This window comes from Podarcis bocagei (genome assembly GCF_964188305.1).
Source record: "Podarcis bocagei genome assembly, chromosome: 4".
Classification (NCBI taxonomy): Eukaryota; Metazoa; Chordata; class Lepidosauria; order Squamata; family Lacertidae; genus Podarcis; species Podarcis bocagei.
Genome location: NC_138128.1, coordinates 101,655,262 through 101,676,499, shown reverse-complemented (window position 1 = coordinate 101,676,499; position 21,238 = coordinate 101,655,262). Strand labels below are relative to the sequence as shown.

At 45.7% G+C, this 21,238-nt stretch overlaps 1 protein-coding gene and 1 pseudogene across 2 annotated transcripts; both read right to left on the bottom strand.

The window, feature by feature from the left end:
- Positions 1 to 7,854: 7,854 nt before the first annotated feature.
- BCL2L14 (BCL2 like 14) lies at positions 7,855 to 19,991 on the bottom strand. The gene is made up of 6 exons (XM_081191067.1): positions 19,790 to 19,991; positions 16,653 to 17,086; positions 14,717 to 14,881; positions 13,339 to 13,409; positions 12,008 to 12,280; positions 7,855 to 7,999 (listed from the first exon to the last, which is right to left on the bottom strand). Exons 2-6 carry the CDS (start codon positions 17,077 to 17,079, stop codon positions 7,958 to 7,960), a joined length of 978 nt encoding a protein of 325 aa, XP_081047193.1. The 5' UTR covers positions 17,080 to 17,086; positions 19,790 to 19,991; the 3' UTR covers positions 7,855 to 7,957.
- Positions 9,750 to 11,057, bottom strand: LOC308586132 (minor histocompatibility antigen H13 pseudogene; annotated as a pseudogene). Its single transcript has 3 exons — positions 10,956 to 11,057; positions 10,738 to 10,831; positions 9,750 to 10,613 (listed from the first exon to the last, which is right to left on the bottom strand). The product of its transcript is annotated as a minor histocompatibility antigen H13 pseudogene (transcript).
- Positions 19,992 to 21,238: the final 1,247 nt, after the last annotated feature.

The following is a 21,238-nucleotide window of genomic DNA, read 5'->3' as shown; positions in this document are numbered from 1 at the left end:
AAGCTATCCGCAAGCCTTGCAAGCCCGGTGGGAGTACCCGCGGGCTCACAAGGCTTGCAGGCAGCAGCCTGCAGCCCCCGCGAGTGTCCGCAAGCCTTGCGCGCCCGGCAGGAGGTCCCACCGGGTGCGCGAGGCTTGTGGCGGCAGCCTGTTGCCCGAAGCACGGGGAGCCCTCCGGAGGGCTCCCCCTGCTTTGGGCAAGTGCCGGGTGGAGGTCCCGCCGGGTGCGCGAGGCTTGGGGCGGCAGCTTGTCGCCCGAAGCACGGGGAGCCCTCCGGAGGGCTCCCCCTGCTTCGGGCAGGTGAGCGCAAGGCTTGGGGCGGCAGCCAGGGCTGGGGGGGGGGGAATAATATTTTTTACTTCATTTCCCCCCCCAAAAATGAGGTGCGTCCTATGGGCCGGTGCGCCTTATAGGACGAAAAATACGGTACCACACCTTAACAAGCACCTGCTATACTGCTTCACAGCTGTAAAACTAAGTCACGTTATTTGCTCTGGCCCTTAAAGAAACACACCTCTTGTGTGTTTATAATAAACCTTCAAATTTAAAGAGACCATTCAACACTCCAAACTCAAAAACTTGTGGAAAAGAACTAGAACCATTAGCAAACAACATGGAAGAACAAAATAACCAGAAACTGCAAAACAAAGCAACATTTAGCATATTAACTTTCACTATCTCTGTTTCTTGCTCGTTTATTTTCTTCATTTGGTAGTTTTTCTTGCTTTGGGGATTATCGGGCCTCATCAAAATGAAGTAATACCAGCAGAAATGCAAAAGCCAAGAAAAAACAGAAATGAAGCAGAGACTGCAACACGAAAAACATGCATTTCAGTCAGGCTTATTTCTTCAATTCAGTATTTTTGGTGGTATTACTTCTGTTTTATAAGCTTTGATTGGTTTTGGGGTTTCCAGTGAAATTCTTTCCGGAGTCTCATTTCACTCTATCAGTTCCTTGTTTGTTGGTAGTTCTTTCTTGTACCGTGTTTTGGTTGGTTGGTTTGCTTTTGCTTGCTTTGTAGATTATCAAATCTCATAAAAATACAGTGGTACCTTGGGTTAAGTACTTAATTAGTTCCAGAGGTCCGTACTTAACCTGAAATTGTTCTTAGCCTGAGGTACCACTTTAGCTAATGGGGCCTCCCACTGCCGCTGTGCTGCTGTCGCTCGATTTTTGTTCTCATCCTGAAGCAAAGTTCTTAACCCGACATACTATTTCTGGGTTAGCAGAGTCTGTAACCTGAAGCATATGTAACCCGAGGTACCACTGTAAAGCAAAACCAGCAGAAGTGGAAAAGCCAAGAGAGAACCCAGAAGCCAAAAGGAACGCGAAAAACAAACAAACCCAATGGAATAGATGCCAATTCACCAGAAACTCCAAACCCAATCACAACTTTCAAAGGTGAAGAACCACCATACACATTAACAAGTGAACAAAGGGCCTAAAAATCTGAAACATGAAGATGAAACAAAACCACTAGAAACTCAAAAACTAATGGAAAAGAACTAGAATCACTAGAAACCAATAAGCAAGCAACATGAAAGAGCAAAATCATCAGAAACTCCGAAACCAAGCATCATTTAGCATGAGTTTTCACTGGTTTGGCGTTTCTGGAGAATTTGCTTTCTTTACAGCCATTTGCCCCCCCCTTTTTTTTCTTTTTTTGCTATTCTTTTAGTTCTGCTTCTTTACAATTGCCTTTTACGTTTCTGCTAGTTTCTTTGTTTCTACTTGTTTTGCTGGTTTCGGGTTTATCAAATACACCGCCTGGGAGGTTTTGCTTTATTTTGGTATTCTGGTGACTTTGTTTCTTTTCTAGTGGTTTACTCTACTTCTAACCCTAACTATACTTCTAATCCTAACCGTAATCTGAACCCTAATTCTAATCCTAACGCTAAAACTAACCATAACCCTAACTGTAATGCTAACACCAGTGCTTTTTTCTGGGGGGACGCAGGGGGAGTTTGGCCTCATTGAGGGGCAGTATTTCAATATGAGTAGGAAAATGAGAGTACCCCCTAAACATTTTTTTAGGGGGGGGGAAGCACTGACTAACCCTAACCCTCATTCTAACCCTAACCGTAACTTAAATTCTAAAACTAACCTTGACACTAATTTTAACCCTAACCTTAATCCTCATTCTAACCCTAACACTTACCCTTATTGTACTTCTAATCATAACCCTAACCCCAATTCTAATCCTGACACTAAAACTTGTTGTGTTTCTTTTATTCCAGCCTCATTACAATTGCTTTTTGCTTTTCTACTAGTTTCTTTGTTTCTGCTTGTTTTTCTTGTTTTGGGTTTATCAAATATACTGCATCGGGAGTCTTGCTTTATTTCGGGATTCTGGTGATATTGTTTATTTTCCAGTGGCTTACTCGAACCCAAACTGTAATTCTAATCCTGACCCTATGCATAATTCTAACCCCAACCCTAAACCTTATCCTTACAATAAGCTTAACCCTAACCATAACGCTAACCGTAACCCTCATTCTCACCCTAACCCTAACCCTAATTCTGATTCTACCCTAACCATAACACTTAACCTAATTCTTACCCTAACACTTTCCCCCCCTTTTCCATTTTTTGTACACATCCTTTTTTAATCTTAACTCAGTTAAAAGTTCTTTAGATAGCCACCCTGGCTTCTTTAGGCACCTTCGATGTTTCCGTCTCATTGGTATTGCCTGACGTGCTTTTACCATCTCCCTCTTAACAAACTCCCAGCCATCATGAACTCCCTTTCCTTTTAGTATTACTGTCCATGGGATCTCACCCAGCACTTCCCTAAGTTTTATGAAGTCGGCTTTCTTAAAGTCAAGAAATTGAGTCCTAGTATGCTTGGCTGCTCCTTTCCGCTGTATAGTAAACTTCAGAAGAGCATGATCACTCGCGCCTAATGATCCTTCCACTTCTACCCCACTAACCAGGTCATCAACATTGGTTAGGACCAGATCTAAAATGGCTGTTCCTCTTGTTGCTTCTCCCACTTTCTGGACAATGAAGTTGTCTGCAAGGCCAGTGAGGAATCTGTTTGACCTTATGCTCTTGGCTGAGTTTGACATCCAAGAAATATCCAGGTAATTGAAGTCCCCCATTACTACTATCTCCCTTCCTTTTGCATGCTTGGCCATCTGTTCCAGGAAGGCATCATCTATGTCCTCCGTTTGGCTTGGGGATCTATAGTAAACTCCCACAATGAGGTCTCTGTTATTCTTCTCTCCCTTAATTTTGACCCAAATGCTCTCACTTTGGCTTTGAGGTTCTAAATCTTGGATCTCTTCACAGGTATACACATCCCTGACATATAACGCCACTCCTCCTCCTTTCTTGTCTGGTCTGTTTCTCCGAAATAGATTGTATCCCCCCATTATTACATTCCAATCGTGGGACTTATCCCACCAGGTTTCAGTGATGCCTATTATGTCATATTTAGTTTGCTGTACCAAGAGCTCAAGCTCATCTTGTTTATTTCCCATGCTTTGCGCATTAGTGTACAGACATTGAAGTCCATTAATCATTCCCCCGTGTCTCTTATTTAAGGATTTTTTCCTCCCACCACTAGGTCTGCGTGCTGTTTGCTCCATTTGGTCTATGACATTTGGATGATCATCTTCATCAATTGATAGACTCCTACCTTCAGGAGCACTGTCTCCCTCCCCCACATTAGTCAGTTTAAAGCCCTCCTGATGAGGTTTCTGAGATTTTTGGCAAAAACATTTCTCCCAACCGTTGTGAGGTGCAGCCCATCACTTGCCAGAAGTCCATCTTCAAGAAACTGCAGTCCGTGATCTACAAATCCAAACCGTTCCTGTTTACACCATTTGCGAAGCCAGCTGTTCACTTCCACTATTTTTCCCTCTCTCCCTGGGCCACGTCGTTCAACTGGGAGGACAGATGAGATGACAATTTGTGCATTTAATTGCTTCAATTTCCTGCCCCGAGCCTCGTAGTCTCTTTTGATCTTCTGGAGGCTATTGCTTGCAGTGTCATTGGTTCCCACATGAACCAAGAGGAAGGGGTATTTGTCAGTGGGTTTTATGATTCCTTGCAGTCATTCAGTTACATCTTGGATCTTAGCCCCCGGGGAGACAGCACACTTCCCGAGACATCTTGTCAAGCCCACAGATCACTGCTTCTGTTCCCCTCAGTAGGGAATCCCCTATCACTACTACACGCCTCCTCTTAGGTTTGGTCGGGGTTCTTCCGTGAGCTGTCCGTTCCAAGGTCGCCTGCACATTCCCTGAGGACTGACTTTGCTGCTCGTCTTCATATACCTGATCGACTGTAATGAGGGAGAGATCCTCAAATGGAGTCTGCTCTTCGTCTTCCATGCTAGGGGAGAGGACCTCAAAGCGATTGTGTATTTCTAAACAATCAGAGTGAACCCTGGGCCTCCTACTTCTTTGAGTCACGTTTCTCCATATATCTGGCTCCTGTGTTGATGAACTAGCCTCCTTCTCAGGGGAGTCCCCTGTCTCCTCCTTGGTGGGGACGGTGTGCTCTGTTGCTTCCAAGAAGAGCACCAGCTCTCTAATTCTTTGGAGCGTAGCTACACGTTCCTCCAGTTGCTGGACTTTGTCTTTTAAAAGGGCAATCAACATGCAATTGCTGCAGGTGAAGCTGCCTGCAACCTTTGGCAAGATGGCAAACATTGCGCAGGAACCGCAGGCGACTGCAGCTGTTCCCTCCCCCTCCATCTTGAGAACGTGTCGTTGGGGGTGGCTACAGCGGTCCTCCATCATAAAAAGCATGAAGACAGGACAAATAACTCCCCCCCCCCACAAAAAAACCTAGGTCTCCCCCAACAAACGTTTGAGACTAGCGCCCCTAAATCTAAAAGATGGATCAAACTGTGCGCGCCACTAGGCGCGCACCACTGCCCTGCAAGCTCTGATAAGCTCCTCCCACAGCTAATCACCTGCCTCAACAGAAACCCTGCCCCCTCTGACCTTTGCACAGGGAGAGCAGCTAATCAGCCACAAAGAAACACACACACACAAGAAAACCCTTTTTGCTCCTTCTTCAACTGCTGCCCTGCAAGCTAGTATCATGGTATAAACCAAATCTAGTACAGTGGTGCCTCGCAAGACGAAATGAATTCGTTCCGCAAGTTTTTTCTTCTTGCGAGTTTTTCGTCTTGCGAAGCACGGTTTCCCATAGGAATGCATTGATAATCAATCAATGCATTCCTATGGAGACCGTCCGGGGACAGAGGGGAAGCGCCGCTCTGTTCCCTCTTTTGAAGCAAGGGGCGGCGGGGAGATCGCTTCTCCCCGCCGCCCCTTGCTTCAAAAGAGGTCCGGGGACAGCGGGGAAGACCCGCTGTCCCTGGAGCTTGCGGGGCAAGCTTCGTTTTGCAAAGCAAGCCCATAGGGAAATTCGTCTTGCGAGGCAACTCGAAAACGAAAAAACCTTTCATTTTGCGAGTTTTTCGTCTCGCGGGGCGTTCGTCTTGCGGGGCACCACTATCATGGTAATACTAGATTTGGTTTGCAAACATAATTCCAACTAACAAGGAACCAAATTTGAATCTGGCTTTAAAAGATTTCCAAAAAATAAAAATTGAGAAATAAAAGGTTTTACTTTAATTGCAGGGAGATGGACTAGATGACTCTTGGGGTCACTTCCAACACTACATTTTTATGCTTCTCTGTGCAGGGTCACTGGCTCCCCTGTCCCTTCTTGGACCCACACTGGGGGGCGGGGGCAATGTACTTGCAGGAGAGGTTCTGGGTAGGCATTTCTGCCAAGGCATCTCTGCATGGAATCATGGAATCACAGGGCCAGGGTCATCCAATCCAACCCCCTGCAATGCAGGGATCTCAACTAAGGCATCCGTGACAGACGGCCATCTGACTTCTGCTTAAAAGCCTCCACTGAAGGATTTATAGCAGATAAGAAGAGGGTTTCTGACACCTGGTTCTGCAGTGAAAACCAAAAAGAACAGCCTGTTGGGTGGCTGAAACTGAGAAAGCTTTGTGGATAAGACGAATTTATATTTTGTTTTAGGGTGAAAAGACTGTGAGCTCAATTTATCAGTGTTTTGGCCACATTGCTGTTGGCACTCAGCCACATGGGGCTGAAATCAGAGGGAGTGATGTGCAGGTTATCCAGGTGCAGCGCATATGGAGTGCAGTCGGCAGTCAGCAGTCCACCACCTGTTACAGTGAACTTCATGCTCCAGTCAGCGCAGGTTAGGTTGGGGGAGAAATTTGATTCTGGTTGTTGTTGTTGTTTACATATCCTACCTTGTGGGACATCTTCAGGAGAAGAAAAGGCTGAGGAGTAAACCCTACACAAATCTGAAGCGGAGTGCCTAAGGTGGTTGGATGGCGCCTTGTATGCCTCCTTCCAGGAACTTTTGCAACTCAGCTGGTGCCAGTTGTATTGTTCTGCTTTCCTTTGGGAGAGAGAGGGGAGTCTTGTCATCAGAGCAGCTCAGGACCTCCAGACCCACTGCCCAGGCTTGCGCCCAGGGCCATGCAGCAAAAACAACTCAGGAGGCAGCAGTTACAAGTTACTGGTCTCTGCCGTTACAGCAGGCAGTGTGGTTCTCCAGCAGGTGGGCTTCACTCCCATAGGCTCACTCCATTGTCTCTCAAGAAAGATGGATGCCAACAACATATAAGTATTTATAATGTAACAAAGTATAATAACGGATGCCAGATAAATCAAAAGTAGAAAGGGCAATCTAGAACTAAACATATAGGAACAAATCTCTGTACTAAAAGTGAATGTAAAAATTAATATCACAAGGTTGATTTCTTCTATTTACTTCATAAAATTTATGCACTTCTCGATTGTAAAAAAAGAAAAAGAAACCTCAAATGGTTTACAAAAGATAAGACAATAAAATCAAGAAAAATCTATAGCTATACCTTAAAACATACACAAACTAAAATACTAGAACAAATTCAAAATTCACACCAGTGTTTCTAAGCATCTGGGCAGGCATGTCTGAACAATAATGTTTTAGCAGGAGCCCAAAAGAGTACATGACCTCAACATGCAGGGAGTTCCACAGTGTAGGCGTTGCCACGCTGAACAATAGAGTTCTCACAAAGGTAGAACGGCATTATGTGGCACTTCTAGTAGGGTCAGTTCTGCTTATCAAAGGGATCAAGTGGGTGCACGTAAGATTGTTGGGGTAGGAGAAGAAAATGAAAGCCACCACAACCATCACAGTAATTGAGCTTGGAGAAGCTCTGCTTCTGCTGCTGCCTGGGCACCTACTTTCTGGCTGTCCTGCCTCAATATTCTGCTTCAAGCTATTCCTGTCACTCCCAGGGTCATCTAGTCCAACCCCCTGCAATACAGGGATCTCAATTAGAGCATCCATGACAGAAGTCCATCTGACTTCTGCTTAATAACCTCCAATGAAGGAGGTTCATTGGAAATGAATGCAAGGGAATTTTCACAGGGGAAAACTTTCAATTATTCTGTTACCCCACCAGGTCTCAAGTGGTATGGCTCAATGATGCTACACAATGTAATGTAAACACACTTATCTGTGAGTCTGAGCTACAGCAATGGAAGAAACTGAAGCTGACTAATCTCTGTCTTCCAAGCACCTATTAAAAAGCCAGGAGCCTGTCCCATGCGGAACCCATCAATCCTACTCCTGAGATCTCCATTTTTATATATAGGTTTTATTATTGTGATTACTTTCCATTTACACCTACAAATATGTCTCTTGCACAAAAGTACTGAGAGGTTTCTCCACCCAAACAATGAGTCATTGAAGCATGTTAACCAAAGGCCAAAAAATGCCACAACCAGCTGTCACTTGCAAAATGTACTCCAGCATCGCAAAAGCAGCATGTTCCTATTGCATGAAACCATATGAAACCAACCAAGTCTTTTGATTTAAGGGGGGGGGGGCGATTGTTCAGCCATCCCCGATCCCAGTTCCAAATTAAGAGATGTCTCATGAAGGACGCAGGCTTTCATCATTCTACTTCTTCTTGGTCTGGTAATCCTAAAGCTTCCCCCTGGAAGTGAAAAGACAACCAAGTCAGTAAGATTTATACAATTCTGTATGTTTTGGGGTTCACAGCAGAGCAAGAATCTCTCCCCAGTGCTAAGGAGACCAAATACAGACTTATGCCAATTAATGCACAACTTCTGATCCATCAGTCCAAATGCACCACACTACAGATTTGCAACACAACCTGTTTCTTGTGCCTGCAAAAGCAGCAGGAGACAGTGGATGCTGGTCCATTAGGGAGAATGAGGCAGTGGGGCATTGCAGGTGAGCCTGCGAGAGATCCCTCCTGAAACCTGAGAGCTGCTGTCAGCCAGTGTAGACAATGCTGAGCTAGGTAGACCAATGGTCTGACTCAGTAAGACAGCCTCCTATGTTCCACTTTGCTCGTACTTTATAGCCAAGAGGGTGAAGCTCATCCTGGGAAAATGAAGGTGGTGGGGATAAACTTTTGGCGGATCAGCTACTGGAGATGGGAGGAAGAACAACACTGATTCCTGGACAAAACCACTCTCTGTACCAGTTGCCTTGGTAATGCCGAGCAACTCTCAATACACTGCTGGAGGTATGCACACTAATGTGCGTCTCCGCCTTGCTCACGTGACTCTTACAACCTATGTATCCACTTTGGACAAGGCGTTAACCAGCTTCAGACAGGTGGGCTCTTGGGAATCAGAAAAGGGAATCAAGCCTTCTCTGAAGCAACTCAGAACTCACAGTGCTACTCTAAAGCTTTGGACCCACTTTAAAGATTTGGAGAGACACAGTCAAGTGAAAAGGCACAGCCCTCTTCCTCCTTGCCCCAAGTGCTTTCTAAAAGGAAAATGCCAGACAGAGGGAGGGAGAAGATGGACTGTAGTTTTGTGACTGACGGATCTAGCTCCTAACTAGTATATGCTGGATATTCAACTCCCACCTTTGCCACACACGTCCACCCATAATTGTCATAATTGTCACAAGCACTTTCAGTGAAGGTAAAGGTAAAAGTAAAGGTACCCCTGCCCGTACGGGCTAGTGTTGACAGACTCTAGGGTTGTGCGCTCATCTCACTCTAGAGGCTGGGAGCCAGCGCTGTCCGCAGACACTTCCGGTCACGTGGCCAGCGTGACAAGCTGCATCTGGCGAGCCAGCGCAGCATACGGAACGCCGTTTACCTTCCCGCTGGTAAGCGGTCCCTATTTATCTACTTGCACCCGGGGGTGCTTTCGAACTGCTAGGTTGGCAGGCGCTGGGACCGAACAACGGGAGCACACCCCGCCACGGGGATTCGAACCGCCGACCATGCGATCGGCAAGTCCTAGGCGCTGAGGTTTTACCCACAGCGCCACCTGTGTCCCTTCTTTCAGTGAAAACTGATGCCAAATTCAGTCAGAAATCTTTAAAAGCTTCAAACTGTTATTCATCCATATTGACCCCTGCAATTTTGCAGGGAATTTACCTAGAGGTATCTATATGATGTACCATATGTTTATGCCAATTGCCAATAACATGGTGAGGGGAGGAATCCCTTTTTCAAACAAACAAACAAACAAACAAAAACAAACAAACAAACAAACAAACTTTAAAGGTTTATCTGTACCTTGTCTTAAACATGGCTCCACTCAGAAGAGGCTACTTTGCCCACAGATTTCATCCAGGTGTGACAGAAGTTTAAAAGTTCTTCAATAATTTTTTGTTTTGTTTTAATTTGTGAAGCAAAGTCACAATACTCCAAGCCTCCCTTTCTCTCCCCCTTTCTCTCCCCCCCCCCCGTTTTCTTCTTCCCACCAAGACAATGAACAGAGGTCGGGGAAGCTGGCATCAAAAGACAGTTGGTGGAAGGGGCAAAGCTGCTTTTTTGCCCCCAGCTGCCCCATCCTCTTTCTCCCCAGGGGAACAGGAGGGCTGCAGATAGGCAAGTAGACAGGCAGAGAGAAGATCAATAAACAGGCCCCTCCTCCTGTTTTCCACCCCCTGCCCCACCTGTCTTCAGACAGATGCACACGTACAAACACACATGGCTGTTATACGATCCAGTTGTCTTTCAAAAGACAAAATTCACTTGCGGGCGGGGGGGGGGGCAGTAGATGGAGCTCAGCTGGCTGAGCTTCCCAAAGTCATTTCTCCTCCTTCCCTTCTTTGGTCTCCTCTGGCACCTCCTTGGGGGCAGAGTTCTCCTCATAGCTGAACATCTCTGCCACTTCTCTCTTCATCAGAGCCACCAGGAGAGGGAAGCCAATGCAGACTGGGACCAGATAGAGCAGGGCTGGCTGTGCATGTTTGAAGATGGTGAGGCCCAGCCCAAAAATACTGTATAAGCCACAAAACTGGTGTGGAAGTATGTGTGCTTGTTCCTCTTGAGGCTGATGTCAAAGCATGGCAGTAAAGCAATGAAGATTATTGGGATGACAATGCCCCCAAGCCCATCATGGCAAAGCTGTCAGCCTCCAAGTATTTCTCTAGCAGATCTTGGGGGGAAACCAATTTTATGGGTGCTTCAAATGACTTTGCAACCGTCACCATAACGTTGGTGCCAAAGACACAGAAGGCATCATACATGAAGAGCCCACCAAGCAGAATGCAGCCGGTGCTGACATTGTTCAAGTTCAGCAGCTCCACCCCACTGAGAGACCCACTGAGACCTCCGGGCAGTATATAAATTTACTGAATAATAAATAAATAAAAATTGGGAGGGAAGGCCAGGCCAAAGAAGTTGTTGGCAATCCAGTGCTTTCTCAACAGGTACCAGATTTCCAACAATGCTACTCATGGCCAGGCAGACAAGGTCCACGGTGTCAAACTTGTGGTTGACAATCTCTTCCTTAGTTTCCTCAGAGCCCTGAGTGAAGAGAAGCTGATGCTGTTTGTTGGGAAATTTCAGGGAGAGTAACAGGCTGATGTATTCGTGAGATAATATTTTGAAGAAGAGGTAGAGGCCTAAGAGGGTGCAGCTGGCAACGATAGGAAAGCGGGCAGCATCTCACTTGGCAATGGTCTCTGGCATATCCAAAGCACTCTTCCCCTTTGCGCAGGAGACGGAGTGCAGTGTCCTGAAGAAGATGGGCAGCAGGACCATGAGCTGCCATAGGCCAGAGCATGCCCTCCGGGGTGGCAGGAGGCAGCCCTGGCCATGGAGGCATCTCTGGCCCCACTCCTGTTCTGCACCTCAGGGTGCTCCATAGCCTCCAGTCAAAAAAACGCAGCCCCCAAAGTTTAAAAGTTATAGCCATTTGTTACCCCACCCCAAGAGGCAACTCAGCTTTCTGAAGCTTTGGTTTCCCCAGGCAAAGTGAGCATTGCCTAAAGCAGACCGAGGGAGATAAGCTTTGAATCTGAAGCACCAACTTAGAATCCAATTTGGATCCCCCCTCCCCCCATGCCTGTCTTCAATAGATACACTACAAACTTTTATTGGTTTTACAGTGGTACCTCGGATTAAGAACTTAATTCGTTCTGGAGGTCCGTTCTTAACCTGAAACTGTTCTTAACCTGAGGTACCACTTTAGCTAATGGGGCCTCCTGCTGCCACTGCGCCACAGTCGCACAATTTCTGTTCTCATCCTGAAGCAAAGTTCTTAACCCAAAGTACTATTTCTGGGTTAGCAGAGTCTATAACCTGAAGCGTCTGTAACCTGAGGTACCACTGTATATTTATTTCATTGCCACAGCTCTATCTGAAGAAAACTGGGAATAAAAAATTGGTAAATTGGCTGAGAATTTTCCAAGCCAATGGGGTTACATTTTTCAAGATTCCCCAAGAAGGGGTATAGTTGTTAAACCAATTTTAATCTGCAACCTAGTTATATCCTAACATAGTGAGAGAGCTCAGTGCAAGCTTGTAGGAATAAAAGCACAAATAATAATTTCTACTTTCAGAATGTCAGAACAAATGTCTGGTATGTAGCACAGGGTACCCTGCATTCGCACCCAACTGTCATGAATGGCTGCTGGGCCCAGCAGCCCCAATGGAAAGTTCACAGGTAACTATTGTTTAGAAAGGGGAGGATGTGCCAGCAAAGGAAGCAAAATCTCTTACCCATCCACCTTGACTATGGATCCAAGGGCTGAAGTTTTCCTTGAGGTATTTTGCTCCAAAGCCCAGTATGGTGTTCATGGGATGGTTGTCTATAGCAGTGAGTCTAGTTATGACTTCAATAGCAAAAGCAACTTTGATTCTTTGTGCTTGCACCTCAGAGTCTGCTGTAGAGTCTGCAGGTATCTCTTCTAGGAATTGATCGGCAACTCTACTGAAGAATCCATAGGACATCAGTTCCGAGGCACACTGAAAGAAAGTCCTGTCATTTTGAACCTGGAAATGAATGTAAGGCATTTGTCATTAGGAACAAACAGAGGTATTGGTCCCATTTCAGGCACAATGATCTCTGAACACAGAATCATAGAATCATAGAATCACAGAGTTGGAAGAGTCCACAAGGGCCATCGAGACCAACCCCCTGCCAACACAGCAAGTTCAAGGAAGGCTTTTCCTTGTAAAATATACAAATAAGAAATAATTTGTATATTGTATACAAATTGTATATTGTATATTGTATATTTGTAAGTGTGGATTTGTGAGACAACTTCTTTTTTACAGCCAACTTGTAAATGTAGTTCTGGAAAAGTGCTTTCAGCTGTCCAAAACCCCAAATAAATCTTTGGAAAAAGATTACTGAGGCCTCCTTAATGTACACACATTTTATATGGATATAATCAAATCTGATGAATCAAATTGGGCACCACAGTGGATATAGGCAAGCTGGAAGGTGTGCAGAAGAGGGTGACCAAGATGATCAAGGGTCTGGAAGCCAAGACTTAAAAGAAACAGTTGAGGGAGTTGGATATGTTTGGCCTGGATAAAAGAGATTGAAAGGAAATTAGATGTCACATGGAAGATGGAGTAAGCTTGTTTTCTGCTTCTCCATAGGGTTCCAGATACAAGAAAGTAGATTCTGACAAAACATTAGGAAAAACTTTCTGACAGTAAAAGCTATTCAGCAGTGGAACGGACTACCTCAGAAGGTGGAGGATGTTTTAAAGCGGAGGTTAGATGGCCATCTGTCACCGATGCTTTAGTTGGGAGTTTTGCATTGCAGATGGTTCGATCCTCAGGATCCCTTCCAATTCTACTATTCTGTTATTTTATTATCCAAACCTAATCTGAATTCCACAAAATGCTTTCTCTTGTCTTCCTTCCCCTGCAGCTGCTCTTTAAAATATATCTTTCTCCCCTTTCTACACATTCAACATTATAGAAAAGCAATTCACAAAATTGTAAATAATAAAATAGAAAGTTCTGCAATTAAATGCTTTAAGATTCAATGCAAGTAAAAAACATCATAGTACAAATTGCAGCCTCAAACTGGTTACCTTTTCCTGCAGTTTATCTCCCGATGCTCTTAACAAGGCAACTATTTCTTTTATTAACTTTTCTTTCTCATCTGGTAAAACAGAAAAAAGAAGAAGCTAATTTTCTGGTTTAACACAGGATGTTAAATAATCATTTACATTCATTAAAACAAATTATTTCGTAAGCTGCCTCAAGAGCTTTAAGGATTTATGGAATGCCTTTTCCATGTCTTCTATGTATATTATCTCAATCAGAAGAGGTTGTCTGGCAATACTAGGGACACGGGTCCAAAACACTCTTGGGCTTGCTGATCGGAAGGCTGGCAGTTCAAATCTGTGCGATGGGGTGAGCTCCCGTTACTCTGTCCCAGCTGCCGCCAACCTAGCAGTTTGAAAGCACACTAGTGCAAGTAGATAAATAGGTACTGCTGTGGCTGGATGGTAAAGGGCGTTTCTTTGAGCTCTGGACTCGTCACGGTCCTCTGTGCACCAGTAGTGGTTTAGTCATGCTGGCCACATGACCTGGAAAGCTGTCTGTGGACAAACATTGGTTGTCTTGGCCTGAGGTGAGATGAGTGCCACACCCCATAGTCGCCTTTGACTGGACTTAACCGTCCAGGGTCCTTTACCTTCTTTACCTTTACCTGGCCATACTATCAGCTGCCTCGTGTGGAGAATACTGACCATCACTGAAGGTGGCTGGGAAACAGTGTGATAGTTAACCCATAGGGCACAACTGTGTTATATATTTGAATATGTTTAAATAAATCTAAAGGTGTGTTTCAGTTACGGTGCTTCCAGACAAAAGCCACATTGCAGATGTCTGTTACTTTTCTGAACACACATACAGTTTTTAGTAAAGGTAAAGGGACCCCTGACCATTAAGTCCAGTCGCAGATGACTCTGGGGTTGCGCCCTCACCTCGCTTTACCGGCCAAGGGAGCCGGCGTTTGTCTGCAGACAGCTTCCGGGTCATGTGCCCAGCATGACTAAGCCGCTTCTGGCGAACCAGAGCAGTGCACGGAAACGCCTTTTACCTTCCCGCTGGAGTGGTACCTATTTATCTACTTGCACTTTGACGTGCTTTCGAACTGCTAGGTTGGCAGGAGCAGGGACTGAGCAATGGGAGCTCACCCCGTCATGGGGATTCGAACCGCCAACCTTCTGATTGGCAAGCCCTAGGCTCTGTGGTTTAACCCACAGCGCCACCCAAAAGGCTTTGCCAGGACGCTGAGGAATGTGTGCTGGAATCCTTGCAACATCTTGGGGTTATGTGGCAGGTGTGCAATGGTTCCTTGACAGACAAATCAATCAGGAAAAGGTTTCTTCAAGAAAAAAAGTTTTTGAAAACGCACACTCTACAGAAATGCCATTTGGCTGCTGAGGAAAAGCAGGTTACCTTTTTCAACATCATCTTCATTTTCGGGTTTGGTGGCACACCCACCATCCGCTTCTAGGCTCAGAGTCTGTTCCGGTGCTTTGAATCCTGTCCTTTGAGGGAATGGCGTGGAATTATCAACTATTTCAGCAAGCTTGTCTACCACAACATTGATGTCTGAATCACCTGTTCAGAAACAAATTGAGACAAATTTGCTGGCTGGTTTTCTTTACACCCTGCACAATCTTGAAATTATCAAGCATGTCACCCTTAGAATCCTCAAATGCTTTAGCCTTTCTCCATAAGGAAGATGCTCAAATGCTGATCCACTCAATCCGGTGCTGTAGATGGTCTTCTGGCAGCAAGCTCACCAACAAAGACCTTTCCCAGTGCTGCATGAGATCTACCACTGAGTCGCAGAGGCCAAGAGGACAGCTTTTTGGAACCCCTGTGGCATGGGAGACTGACTGCACTGTGAGTTCACCCACCTGTGACCCTGCCCCACTTCTGAAAATGTTCCCTCCACCTCACGTAGGATCGGGGAAAGCCTTCTGTTGCCTCTGATAGGAAGTTGAATGGTGATGTGCAGAGGCGTGTAATGTGTGCCATACTTCCTTGGAGTACCCTTCCTTGCCATACCCACCTTTGCCATGCAGTCTCCTGTGCATTGGCAATGAGGCAATGTAGCCCTCAGGCTGAAAAAGGTTCCCAGTGCCTGAGGCAGACCCTCACAGAATTAAGAACCAGCCCTTCACAATGGACGTGCATCGCTTTGGTCAGAGAGGCTGCCAAGGTGAGCAGATTTCCCCACAAAAAGTCTTCTTCACCCTTTAGAGCCATGGTTCCCAACATGGGGCACACGCCCCACAGGGGGGCAAGTTGATTTTTAAGTAGGGCAATTTGAGATAGACCAAGTTTGGTTGACCACAAACTTGACATGAGCCAACAGTGTGACGCGGCAGCTAAAAAAGCCAATGCAATTCTGGGCTGCATCAATAGGAGTATAGCATCTAGATCAAGGGAAGTAATAGTGCCACTGTATTCTGCTCTGGTCAGACCACACCTGGAGTACTGTGTCCAGTTCTGGGCACCACAATTCAAGAAGGACACTGACAAACTGGAACGTGTCCAGAGGAGGGCAACCAAAATGGTCAAAGGCCTGGAAACGATGCCTTATGAGGAACGGCTAAGGGAGCTGGGCATGTTTAGCCTGGAGAAGAGGAGGTTAAGGGGTGATATGATAGCCATGTTCAAATATATAAAAGGATGTCACATAGAGGAGGGAGAAAGGTTGTTTTCTGCTGCTCCAGAGAAGCGGACACGGAGCAATGGATCCAAACTACAAGAAAGAAGATTCCACCTAAACATTAGGAAGAACTTCCTGACAGTAAGAGCTGTTCGACAGTGGAATTTGCTGCCAAGGAGTGTGGTGGAGTCTCCTACTTTGGAGGTCTTTAAGCAGAGGCTTGACAACCATATGTCAGGAGTGCTCTGATGGTGTTTCCTGCTTGGCAGGGGGTTGGACTCGATGGCCCTTGTGGTCTCTTCCAACTCTATGATTCTATGATTCTATGATTCTATGATTCTAAGTTAATGGCTTTTTAGGCTTCCTCCATGTGAATAGGAGTTGATACAGTATTTTGAATAATAAGAATTATATGTCATGAGGGGCGGGCATCAGGATTTTATAGATGCTTAGGTGGAGCATGCCCCCCCCCAAAAAAGGTTGGGAACCACTGCTTTAGATAGTTTGATAGCTATGTTACTTCTATTTATTTATTTCATAAGCCATTGCAGTGGCTTAGCTGTCATCCCCTTAACCTACGGAACTGTAAGGAACTGCAGTTCTGGGAAGGGGCCTGCAGAACTGTTTTGAAACCAAGGCTGAAAACCAAGCAATAGTTGCCACTAATATGCTATTAGAGTGTTTAACAAATGGGGGGGGGGTTAAACCCACCTTGCTCTTCTAGTGAAAAAGCAGAACAACTTCCAACACCTGCCTGCAGGCTGAGTGCACGCCCATTTGCAGCATCACCCCTTCTGAACACCTTCCCAGAATCCTCTTCAGCTTGCGCCCTTAGACAGGAAGGAAAGAGAAAGTGCTTGCAATGGGACTTCTTCTTCTTCTTCTTCCTCCTGTCTCTGGTCGGCTGTCCTTGGTCCTTGGGAGACGAGCCTTGATGTGCCTTCTCCTCACCTTGCCTCTTCTCTTTGCCTAGAGACGATCCCTCTTGGCCTTTCGCTTCCCTTTCTAAAAGATGCCCGTATTTGCTAGCGGACAGTCGACGCTGCGCATAAGCCATAAGCACTCTGTATTCTGTGCTGGTTCTATTGACATCCTCCAAAGGGATTTCTTCCATACTGGAAGAATTTGTCAAATTCATGATGCACCTGCAAAGATAAAACAACAGCAACACCATTTTACTGGTATTACCAAGTAAAGGTAGGAATTTCTCTGGAGTGCTTTGCTATAATCAAGTCAGAGACGTTAAGACATTGACAAAAAGTGGGGGAAATCTGAGCAAGCCAAGTTCAAACAGGAAACAATTTGAATCTCCTTCCGTTCTGTCTTCTCACCCTAAAAATTTCAGTCCAGCTCTGAGGAGCAGCAAGACTTTGTACACAGAGGAAGGGCATGGACAATCATCTGAACACCTTGTCAGGCTCCATGTATTCTGTACTCAAATAAAGTAAAATTCTATTGCAAAGCAGCACAAACTTTTCATCCCATATAGGGTATGAACTTTTCCTCTTCTGGAATTTTGCATATTTATTTTACTCTTCTACTTCTGTTAGGCATGGTCAGGGTCAGGATCAGGTGCATCACCAATGGCCTGTCAGGCCACACCAGGGTCTCTGAAGGGCCTTTCACTGTTCTTGCTGGGTACTTTTCATCAACAGGTAGCCCCTGTGCATGGGAAGTGACTTTGGCTTCTGTTCACAAGCATCCCCAAGTAGGATGTTTTATCTCTGAAATCATTAGGTACAGGGCACTGAAATTTGGGTTACTTAAGCTGGTGGGCAGTTACTGTGGATGTGGGTCAATCCTAGATGCCTTTCCATTGCTGAAGTGTGCCTAGAGATCTGGTGGAGGGTGCTGAGTGCTGCCACCACAGCTTTGGAAGCAGGGCTGGCTCTTTTGGCACAGGGTCCACTTGGGGATAAAGGTAAAGGTAAAGGTACCCCTGCCCGAACGGGCCAGTCTTGACAGACTCTGGGGTTTGTGCGCCCATCTCACATCTATTGGCCGGGGGCCAGCGCTGTCCGGAGACACTTCCGGGTCACGAGGCCAGCATGACAAAGCTGCATCTGGCGAGCCAGCGCAGCACACGGAACGCCGTTTACCTTCCCGCTGATAAGCGGTCCCTATTTATCTACTTGCACCCAGGGGTGCTTTCGAACTGCTAGGTTGGCAGGCGCTGGGACCGAGCAGCGGGAGCGCACCCCGACGCGGGGATTCGAACCGCTGACCTTTCGATCGGCAAGCCCTAGGCGCTGAGGCTTTTACCCACAGCGCCACCCGCGTCCCTCCACTTGGGGATACCTGGCCTTAAAAGAGCTTTTAAGCTCTCTGGCTTGATTGCTAGGCAAGCCCCACTCAGTGCAGATCCTGGGAGACTCTGGGATGCAGACTCTCCCCCACCCCTCGCCTGCTAGCTACAGGGTGGCTCTGGGGGTTTGAATGTACACATATACATTTCCACATATACACATGTGAATGAGTTTTGAGCATAAGCACCCCTACAGACAGATAAAATTGCTATGTTTTCTCATGTTTGTGTTGTTCCTGAACATTTCACTGCAAATGTTTGGGAGGCAATATTATTCAAGAAAAATATCATTTCTAAGAAGTCTTAAAAATCATTGCCCCTTGGTAAGAGAAAGAACAGACTTACCATGTATTTCAGAAAACCACTACCTGTCTCTGTTCTTTGTAAGTCAGTCCTCACCTTCCTGCTTTCATTGACTAGAAACTAACATGGAACTGGCAGCATGCAGCAACTGATTTATTATAGGATATGTCAGTTTGTTTGTAAGAGATCCAGATTGGCACACCTGCTGTGGAACCAGATAAATGGCATAAAGGGCAACTGGCTAATGATTTACAACAGAGCTTTCCAAACTGTGTGTCACAGCAAGATGTCAGCTGCAGTGTGTAGGTGTGTCACAGGAATGCTCCCCACATTTCTGGGGCTGGAAAGGGGTTAGTTTAACCTCTGGTTTGCTAGTAAAACTGAATTACTGTATTGCAAAATGATGCATATCTAAAAAGTGTGTCACCAACATTAAAAGTTTGGAAAGCTCTGGTGCTTCTGAAATACAAAGTGCCTCACAGCCATTGCTTCTACTTATAGTCTCTAATTCTATACTAACAGTACTCCTCCAGATTTATTACAATTAAGTTTACATAATTTCAATTTGTTATTTTTACATGAAACTTCAGTGCAACGAAATACTCATGAGCTATGCACTTTTTCAGGGTAGCCTAAGAGAAACAGGATCATTCCAAGATCTTTCAGCAATACTTGTTTAACACTCAACCATGCCTGGTCAAGCGGAAATTCAATAGCTGAATAGAACACATTCAGCAACCATTCCAGCAGAAAGTGCCAGGAGACAGAGTTTCGCTTGAGGCTAGAGTCTGTTTTTTTATTTTTATTTCCACATAATAGTTTTCAAAGTGCAAGTAGATAAATAGGTACTGCTCTGGTGGGAAGGTAAAAGGCGTTTCCGTGCGCTGATCTGGCTCGCCAAAAGCGGCTTAGTCATGCTGGCCACATGACCCGGAAAAACTGTCTGCGGACAAACGCCAGCTCCCTCGGCCTATAGAGCGTGATGAGCGCTGCAACCCCAGAGTCATCTGCGACTGGACCTAACGGTCAGGGGTCCCTTTACCTTAAATAGTTTTCCACTTATGAAATATCTGAATTCCTGAGAGAAAGGCAGTTCTGACTTACTTTCCCTAGCCCAGCTGAAAGTCATATATTACTCAGTATGAAAGTTCAAGGAAGTTGCCTGTAAGACAGACAGTATTCAGGCTTAAGCAAATAAAAAAATCTTAAATCCTGTATATAAAATACTTTGGATAATTACCTTCAGATAATGTTTCACAAACAGGCCCCGAAAGGATCACTTGTTGGTGGCCAGTGAACGCCGCAGTGTTGTGTCCGCTTCCTTGTTTTACTCCCACCACCTTAAGTTCCGCTTTAGGAGAATAAGAAACCAGCTCAAGGAGCCCAGCTGCTTTGAGGGCACTTTCACTTCCTTATTGGAACTTTGTTTGCTGAGAAATGAAAAGGGGTGGAGCTAAGAGCCAGGACACTTTAGCCTAGCAGTCATTTCCCATTTGTTAAAAGAAACACACCCACTTAAAGCCATTCTGACCTTGCGCCATTCATTCACCCTGTATCTAGGATTATTTGCAAACTGGAAGTATCTGTGCCACAAAGGTCCTCCTGGTCCACCAACCTGTTTCTATCAGTGCCCACGCAGGATGCAGGAGCAGGACGGGGGAGGGGCGAAGCATGTTTGCCTTCCTGGGCTTGGTAAACAGAGCTCACACCCACATCCGACATTCATTCTCTAAACTAAAGCTTTCTATATTCTAACTTTTATCAAAAGTCTGCAAGTTTAGACTTTAATGATTTCTGTAGGAATAAGCATCTGTTTCCTGCAAAACTCTGACTGTGCCTCTGTTTCCACTACTACTGTACTGAAGAATATTAAATGAATGTAGGGCAGCGCTGACACCTAGTGAGCCAAAACGTTGCTACAACAAGCCAGTTGTTACTGTAAGAATACAACTTCTGGAATGTTACTTAGTAACTCCCTGATTTTCCATCAAAGGTATACCAAAATGCACAATTTTTCTGCTAAAAGACATGGTGACATTTGATCTGTGCTGATAATATTATGCTTATGGTGAGTTATAAAAATTATAATAAATGCTCTCAATGCACATCAGTGATAATTTTGGATATAGAGTGAGTAGCGCTTTGAATCTAGCTCAGGGGTCAGCAAACTTACCGCGCCACAGGGAGGTGTCTCCAGCGCCGATCGCGCGGTGGGCTGGAGGGTGGGGGAGTGTGTGCCCATACGCATGCGCACACACTATTTCCGGCGCACTTCCAGGTCGGAGGAGCACTGGAAATAGCTTGTGCGCATATGCATGGGCCTCCTCCGACCCGGATGTGCACCGGAAATAACACTTGCGCATGCACACAAGCTATTTCCAGTGCTCCTCTGACCCAGAAATGGGCAGCGGGAGGTGGGGGTCTCCGTGGGCCAGATAAGCGAGTCCCTTGGGCCTTATCCGGCCTGCGGCCCTTAGTTTGGGGACCCCTGATCTAGCTAAACTTGGCTCAGAAATATTGTTTGCCTTCACACTCCTGAGATCTGAAATGCAAATGGCACTTGCAAATGAAAGGCATCTTGTTTTGTGAATGGCAAGACTATTTTCCCCCCTACAGGAGAATAGTCTTGATAATTGTCCTCAAGCAGAAACCCATGTGTGAGGATTGGTGGGTTCACACATTTTTTTGG

Excerpts from the sequence above, each read along its gene's own strand:
- BCL2L14 (XM_081191067.1), bottom strand. The coding sequence starts at position 17,079 with ATGAATTTGACAAATTCTTCCAGTATGGAAGAAATCCCTTTGGAGGAT. Across the intron at positions 13,410-14,716 it reads TGAAGATGATGTTGAAAAAG|ATGAGAAAGAAAAGTTAATA; the intron begins GTAACCTGCTTT and ends CTGTTTTACCAG. Across the intron at positions 12,281-13,338 it reads GAGATAAACTGCAGGAAAAG|GTTCAAAATGACAGGACTTT; the intron begins GTAACCAGTTTG and ends ATTCATTTCCAG.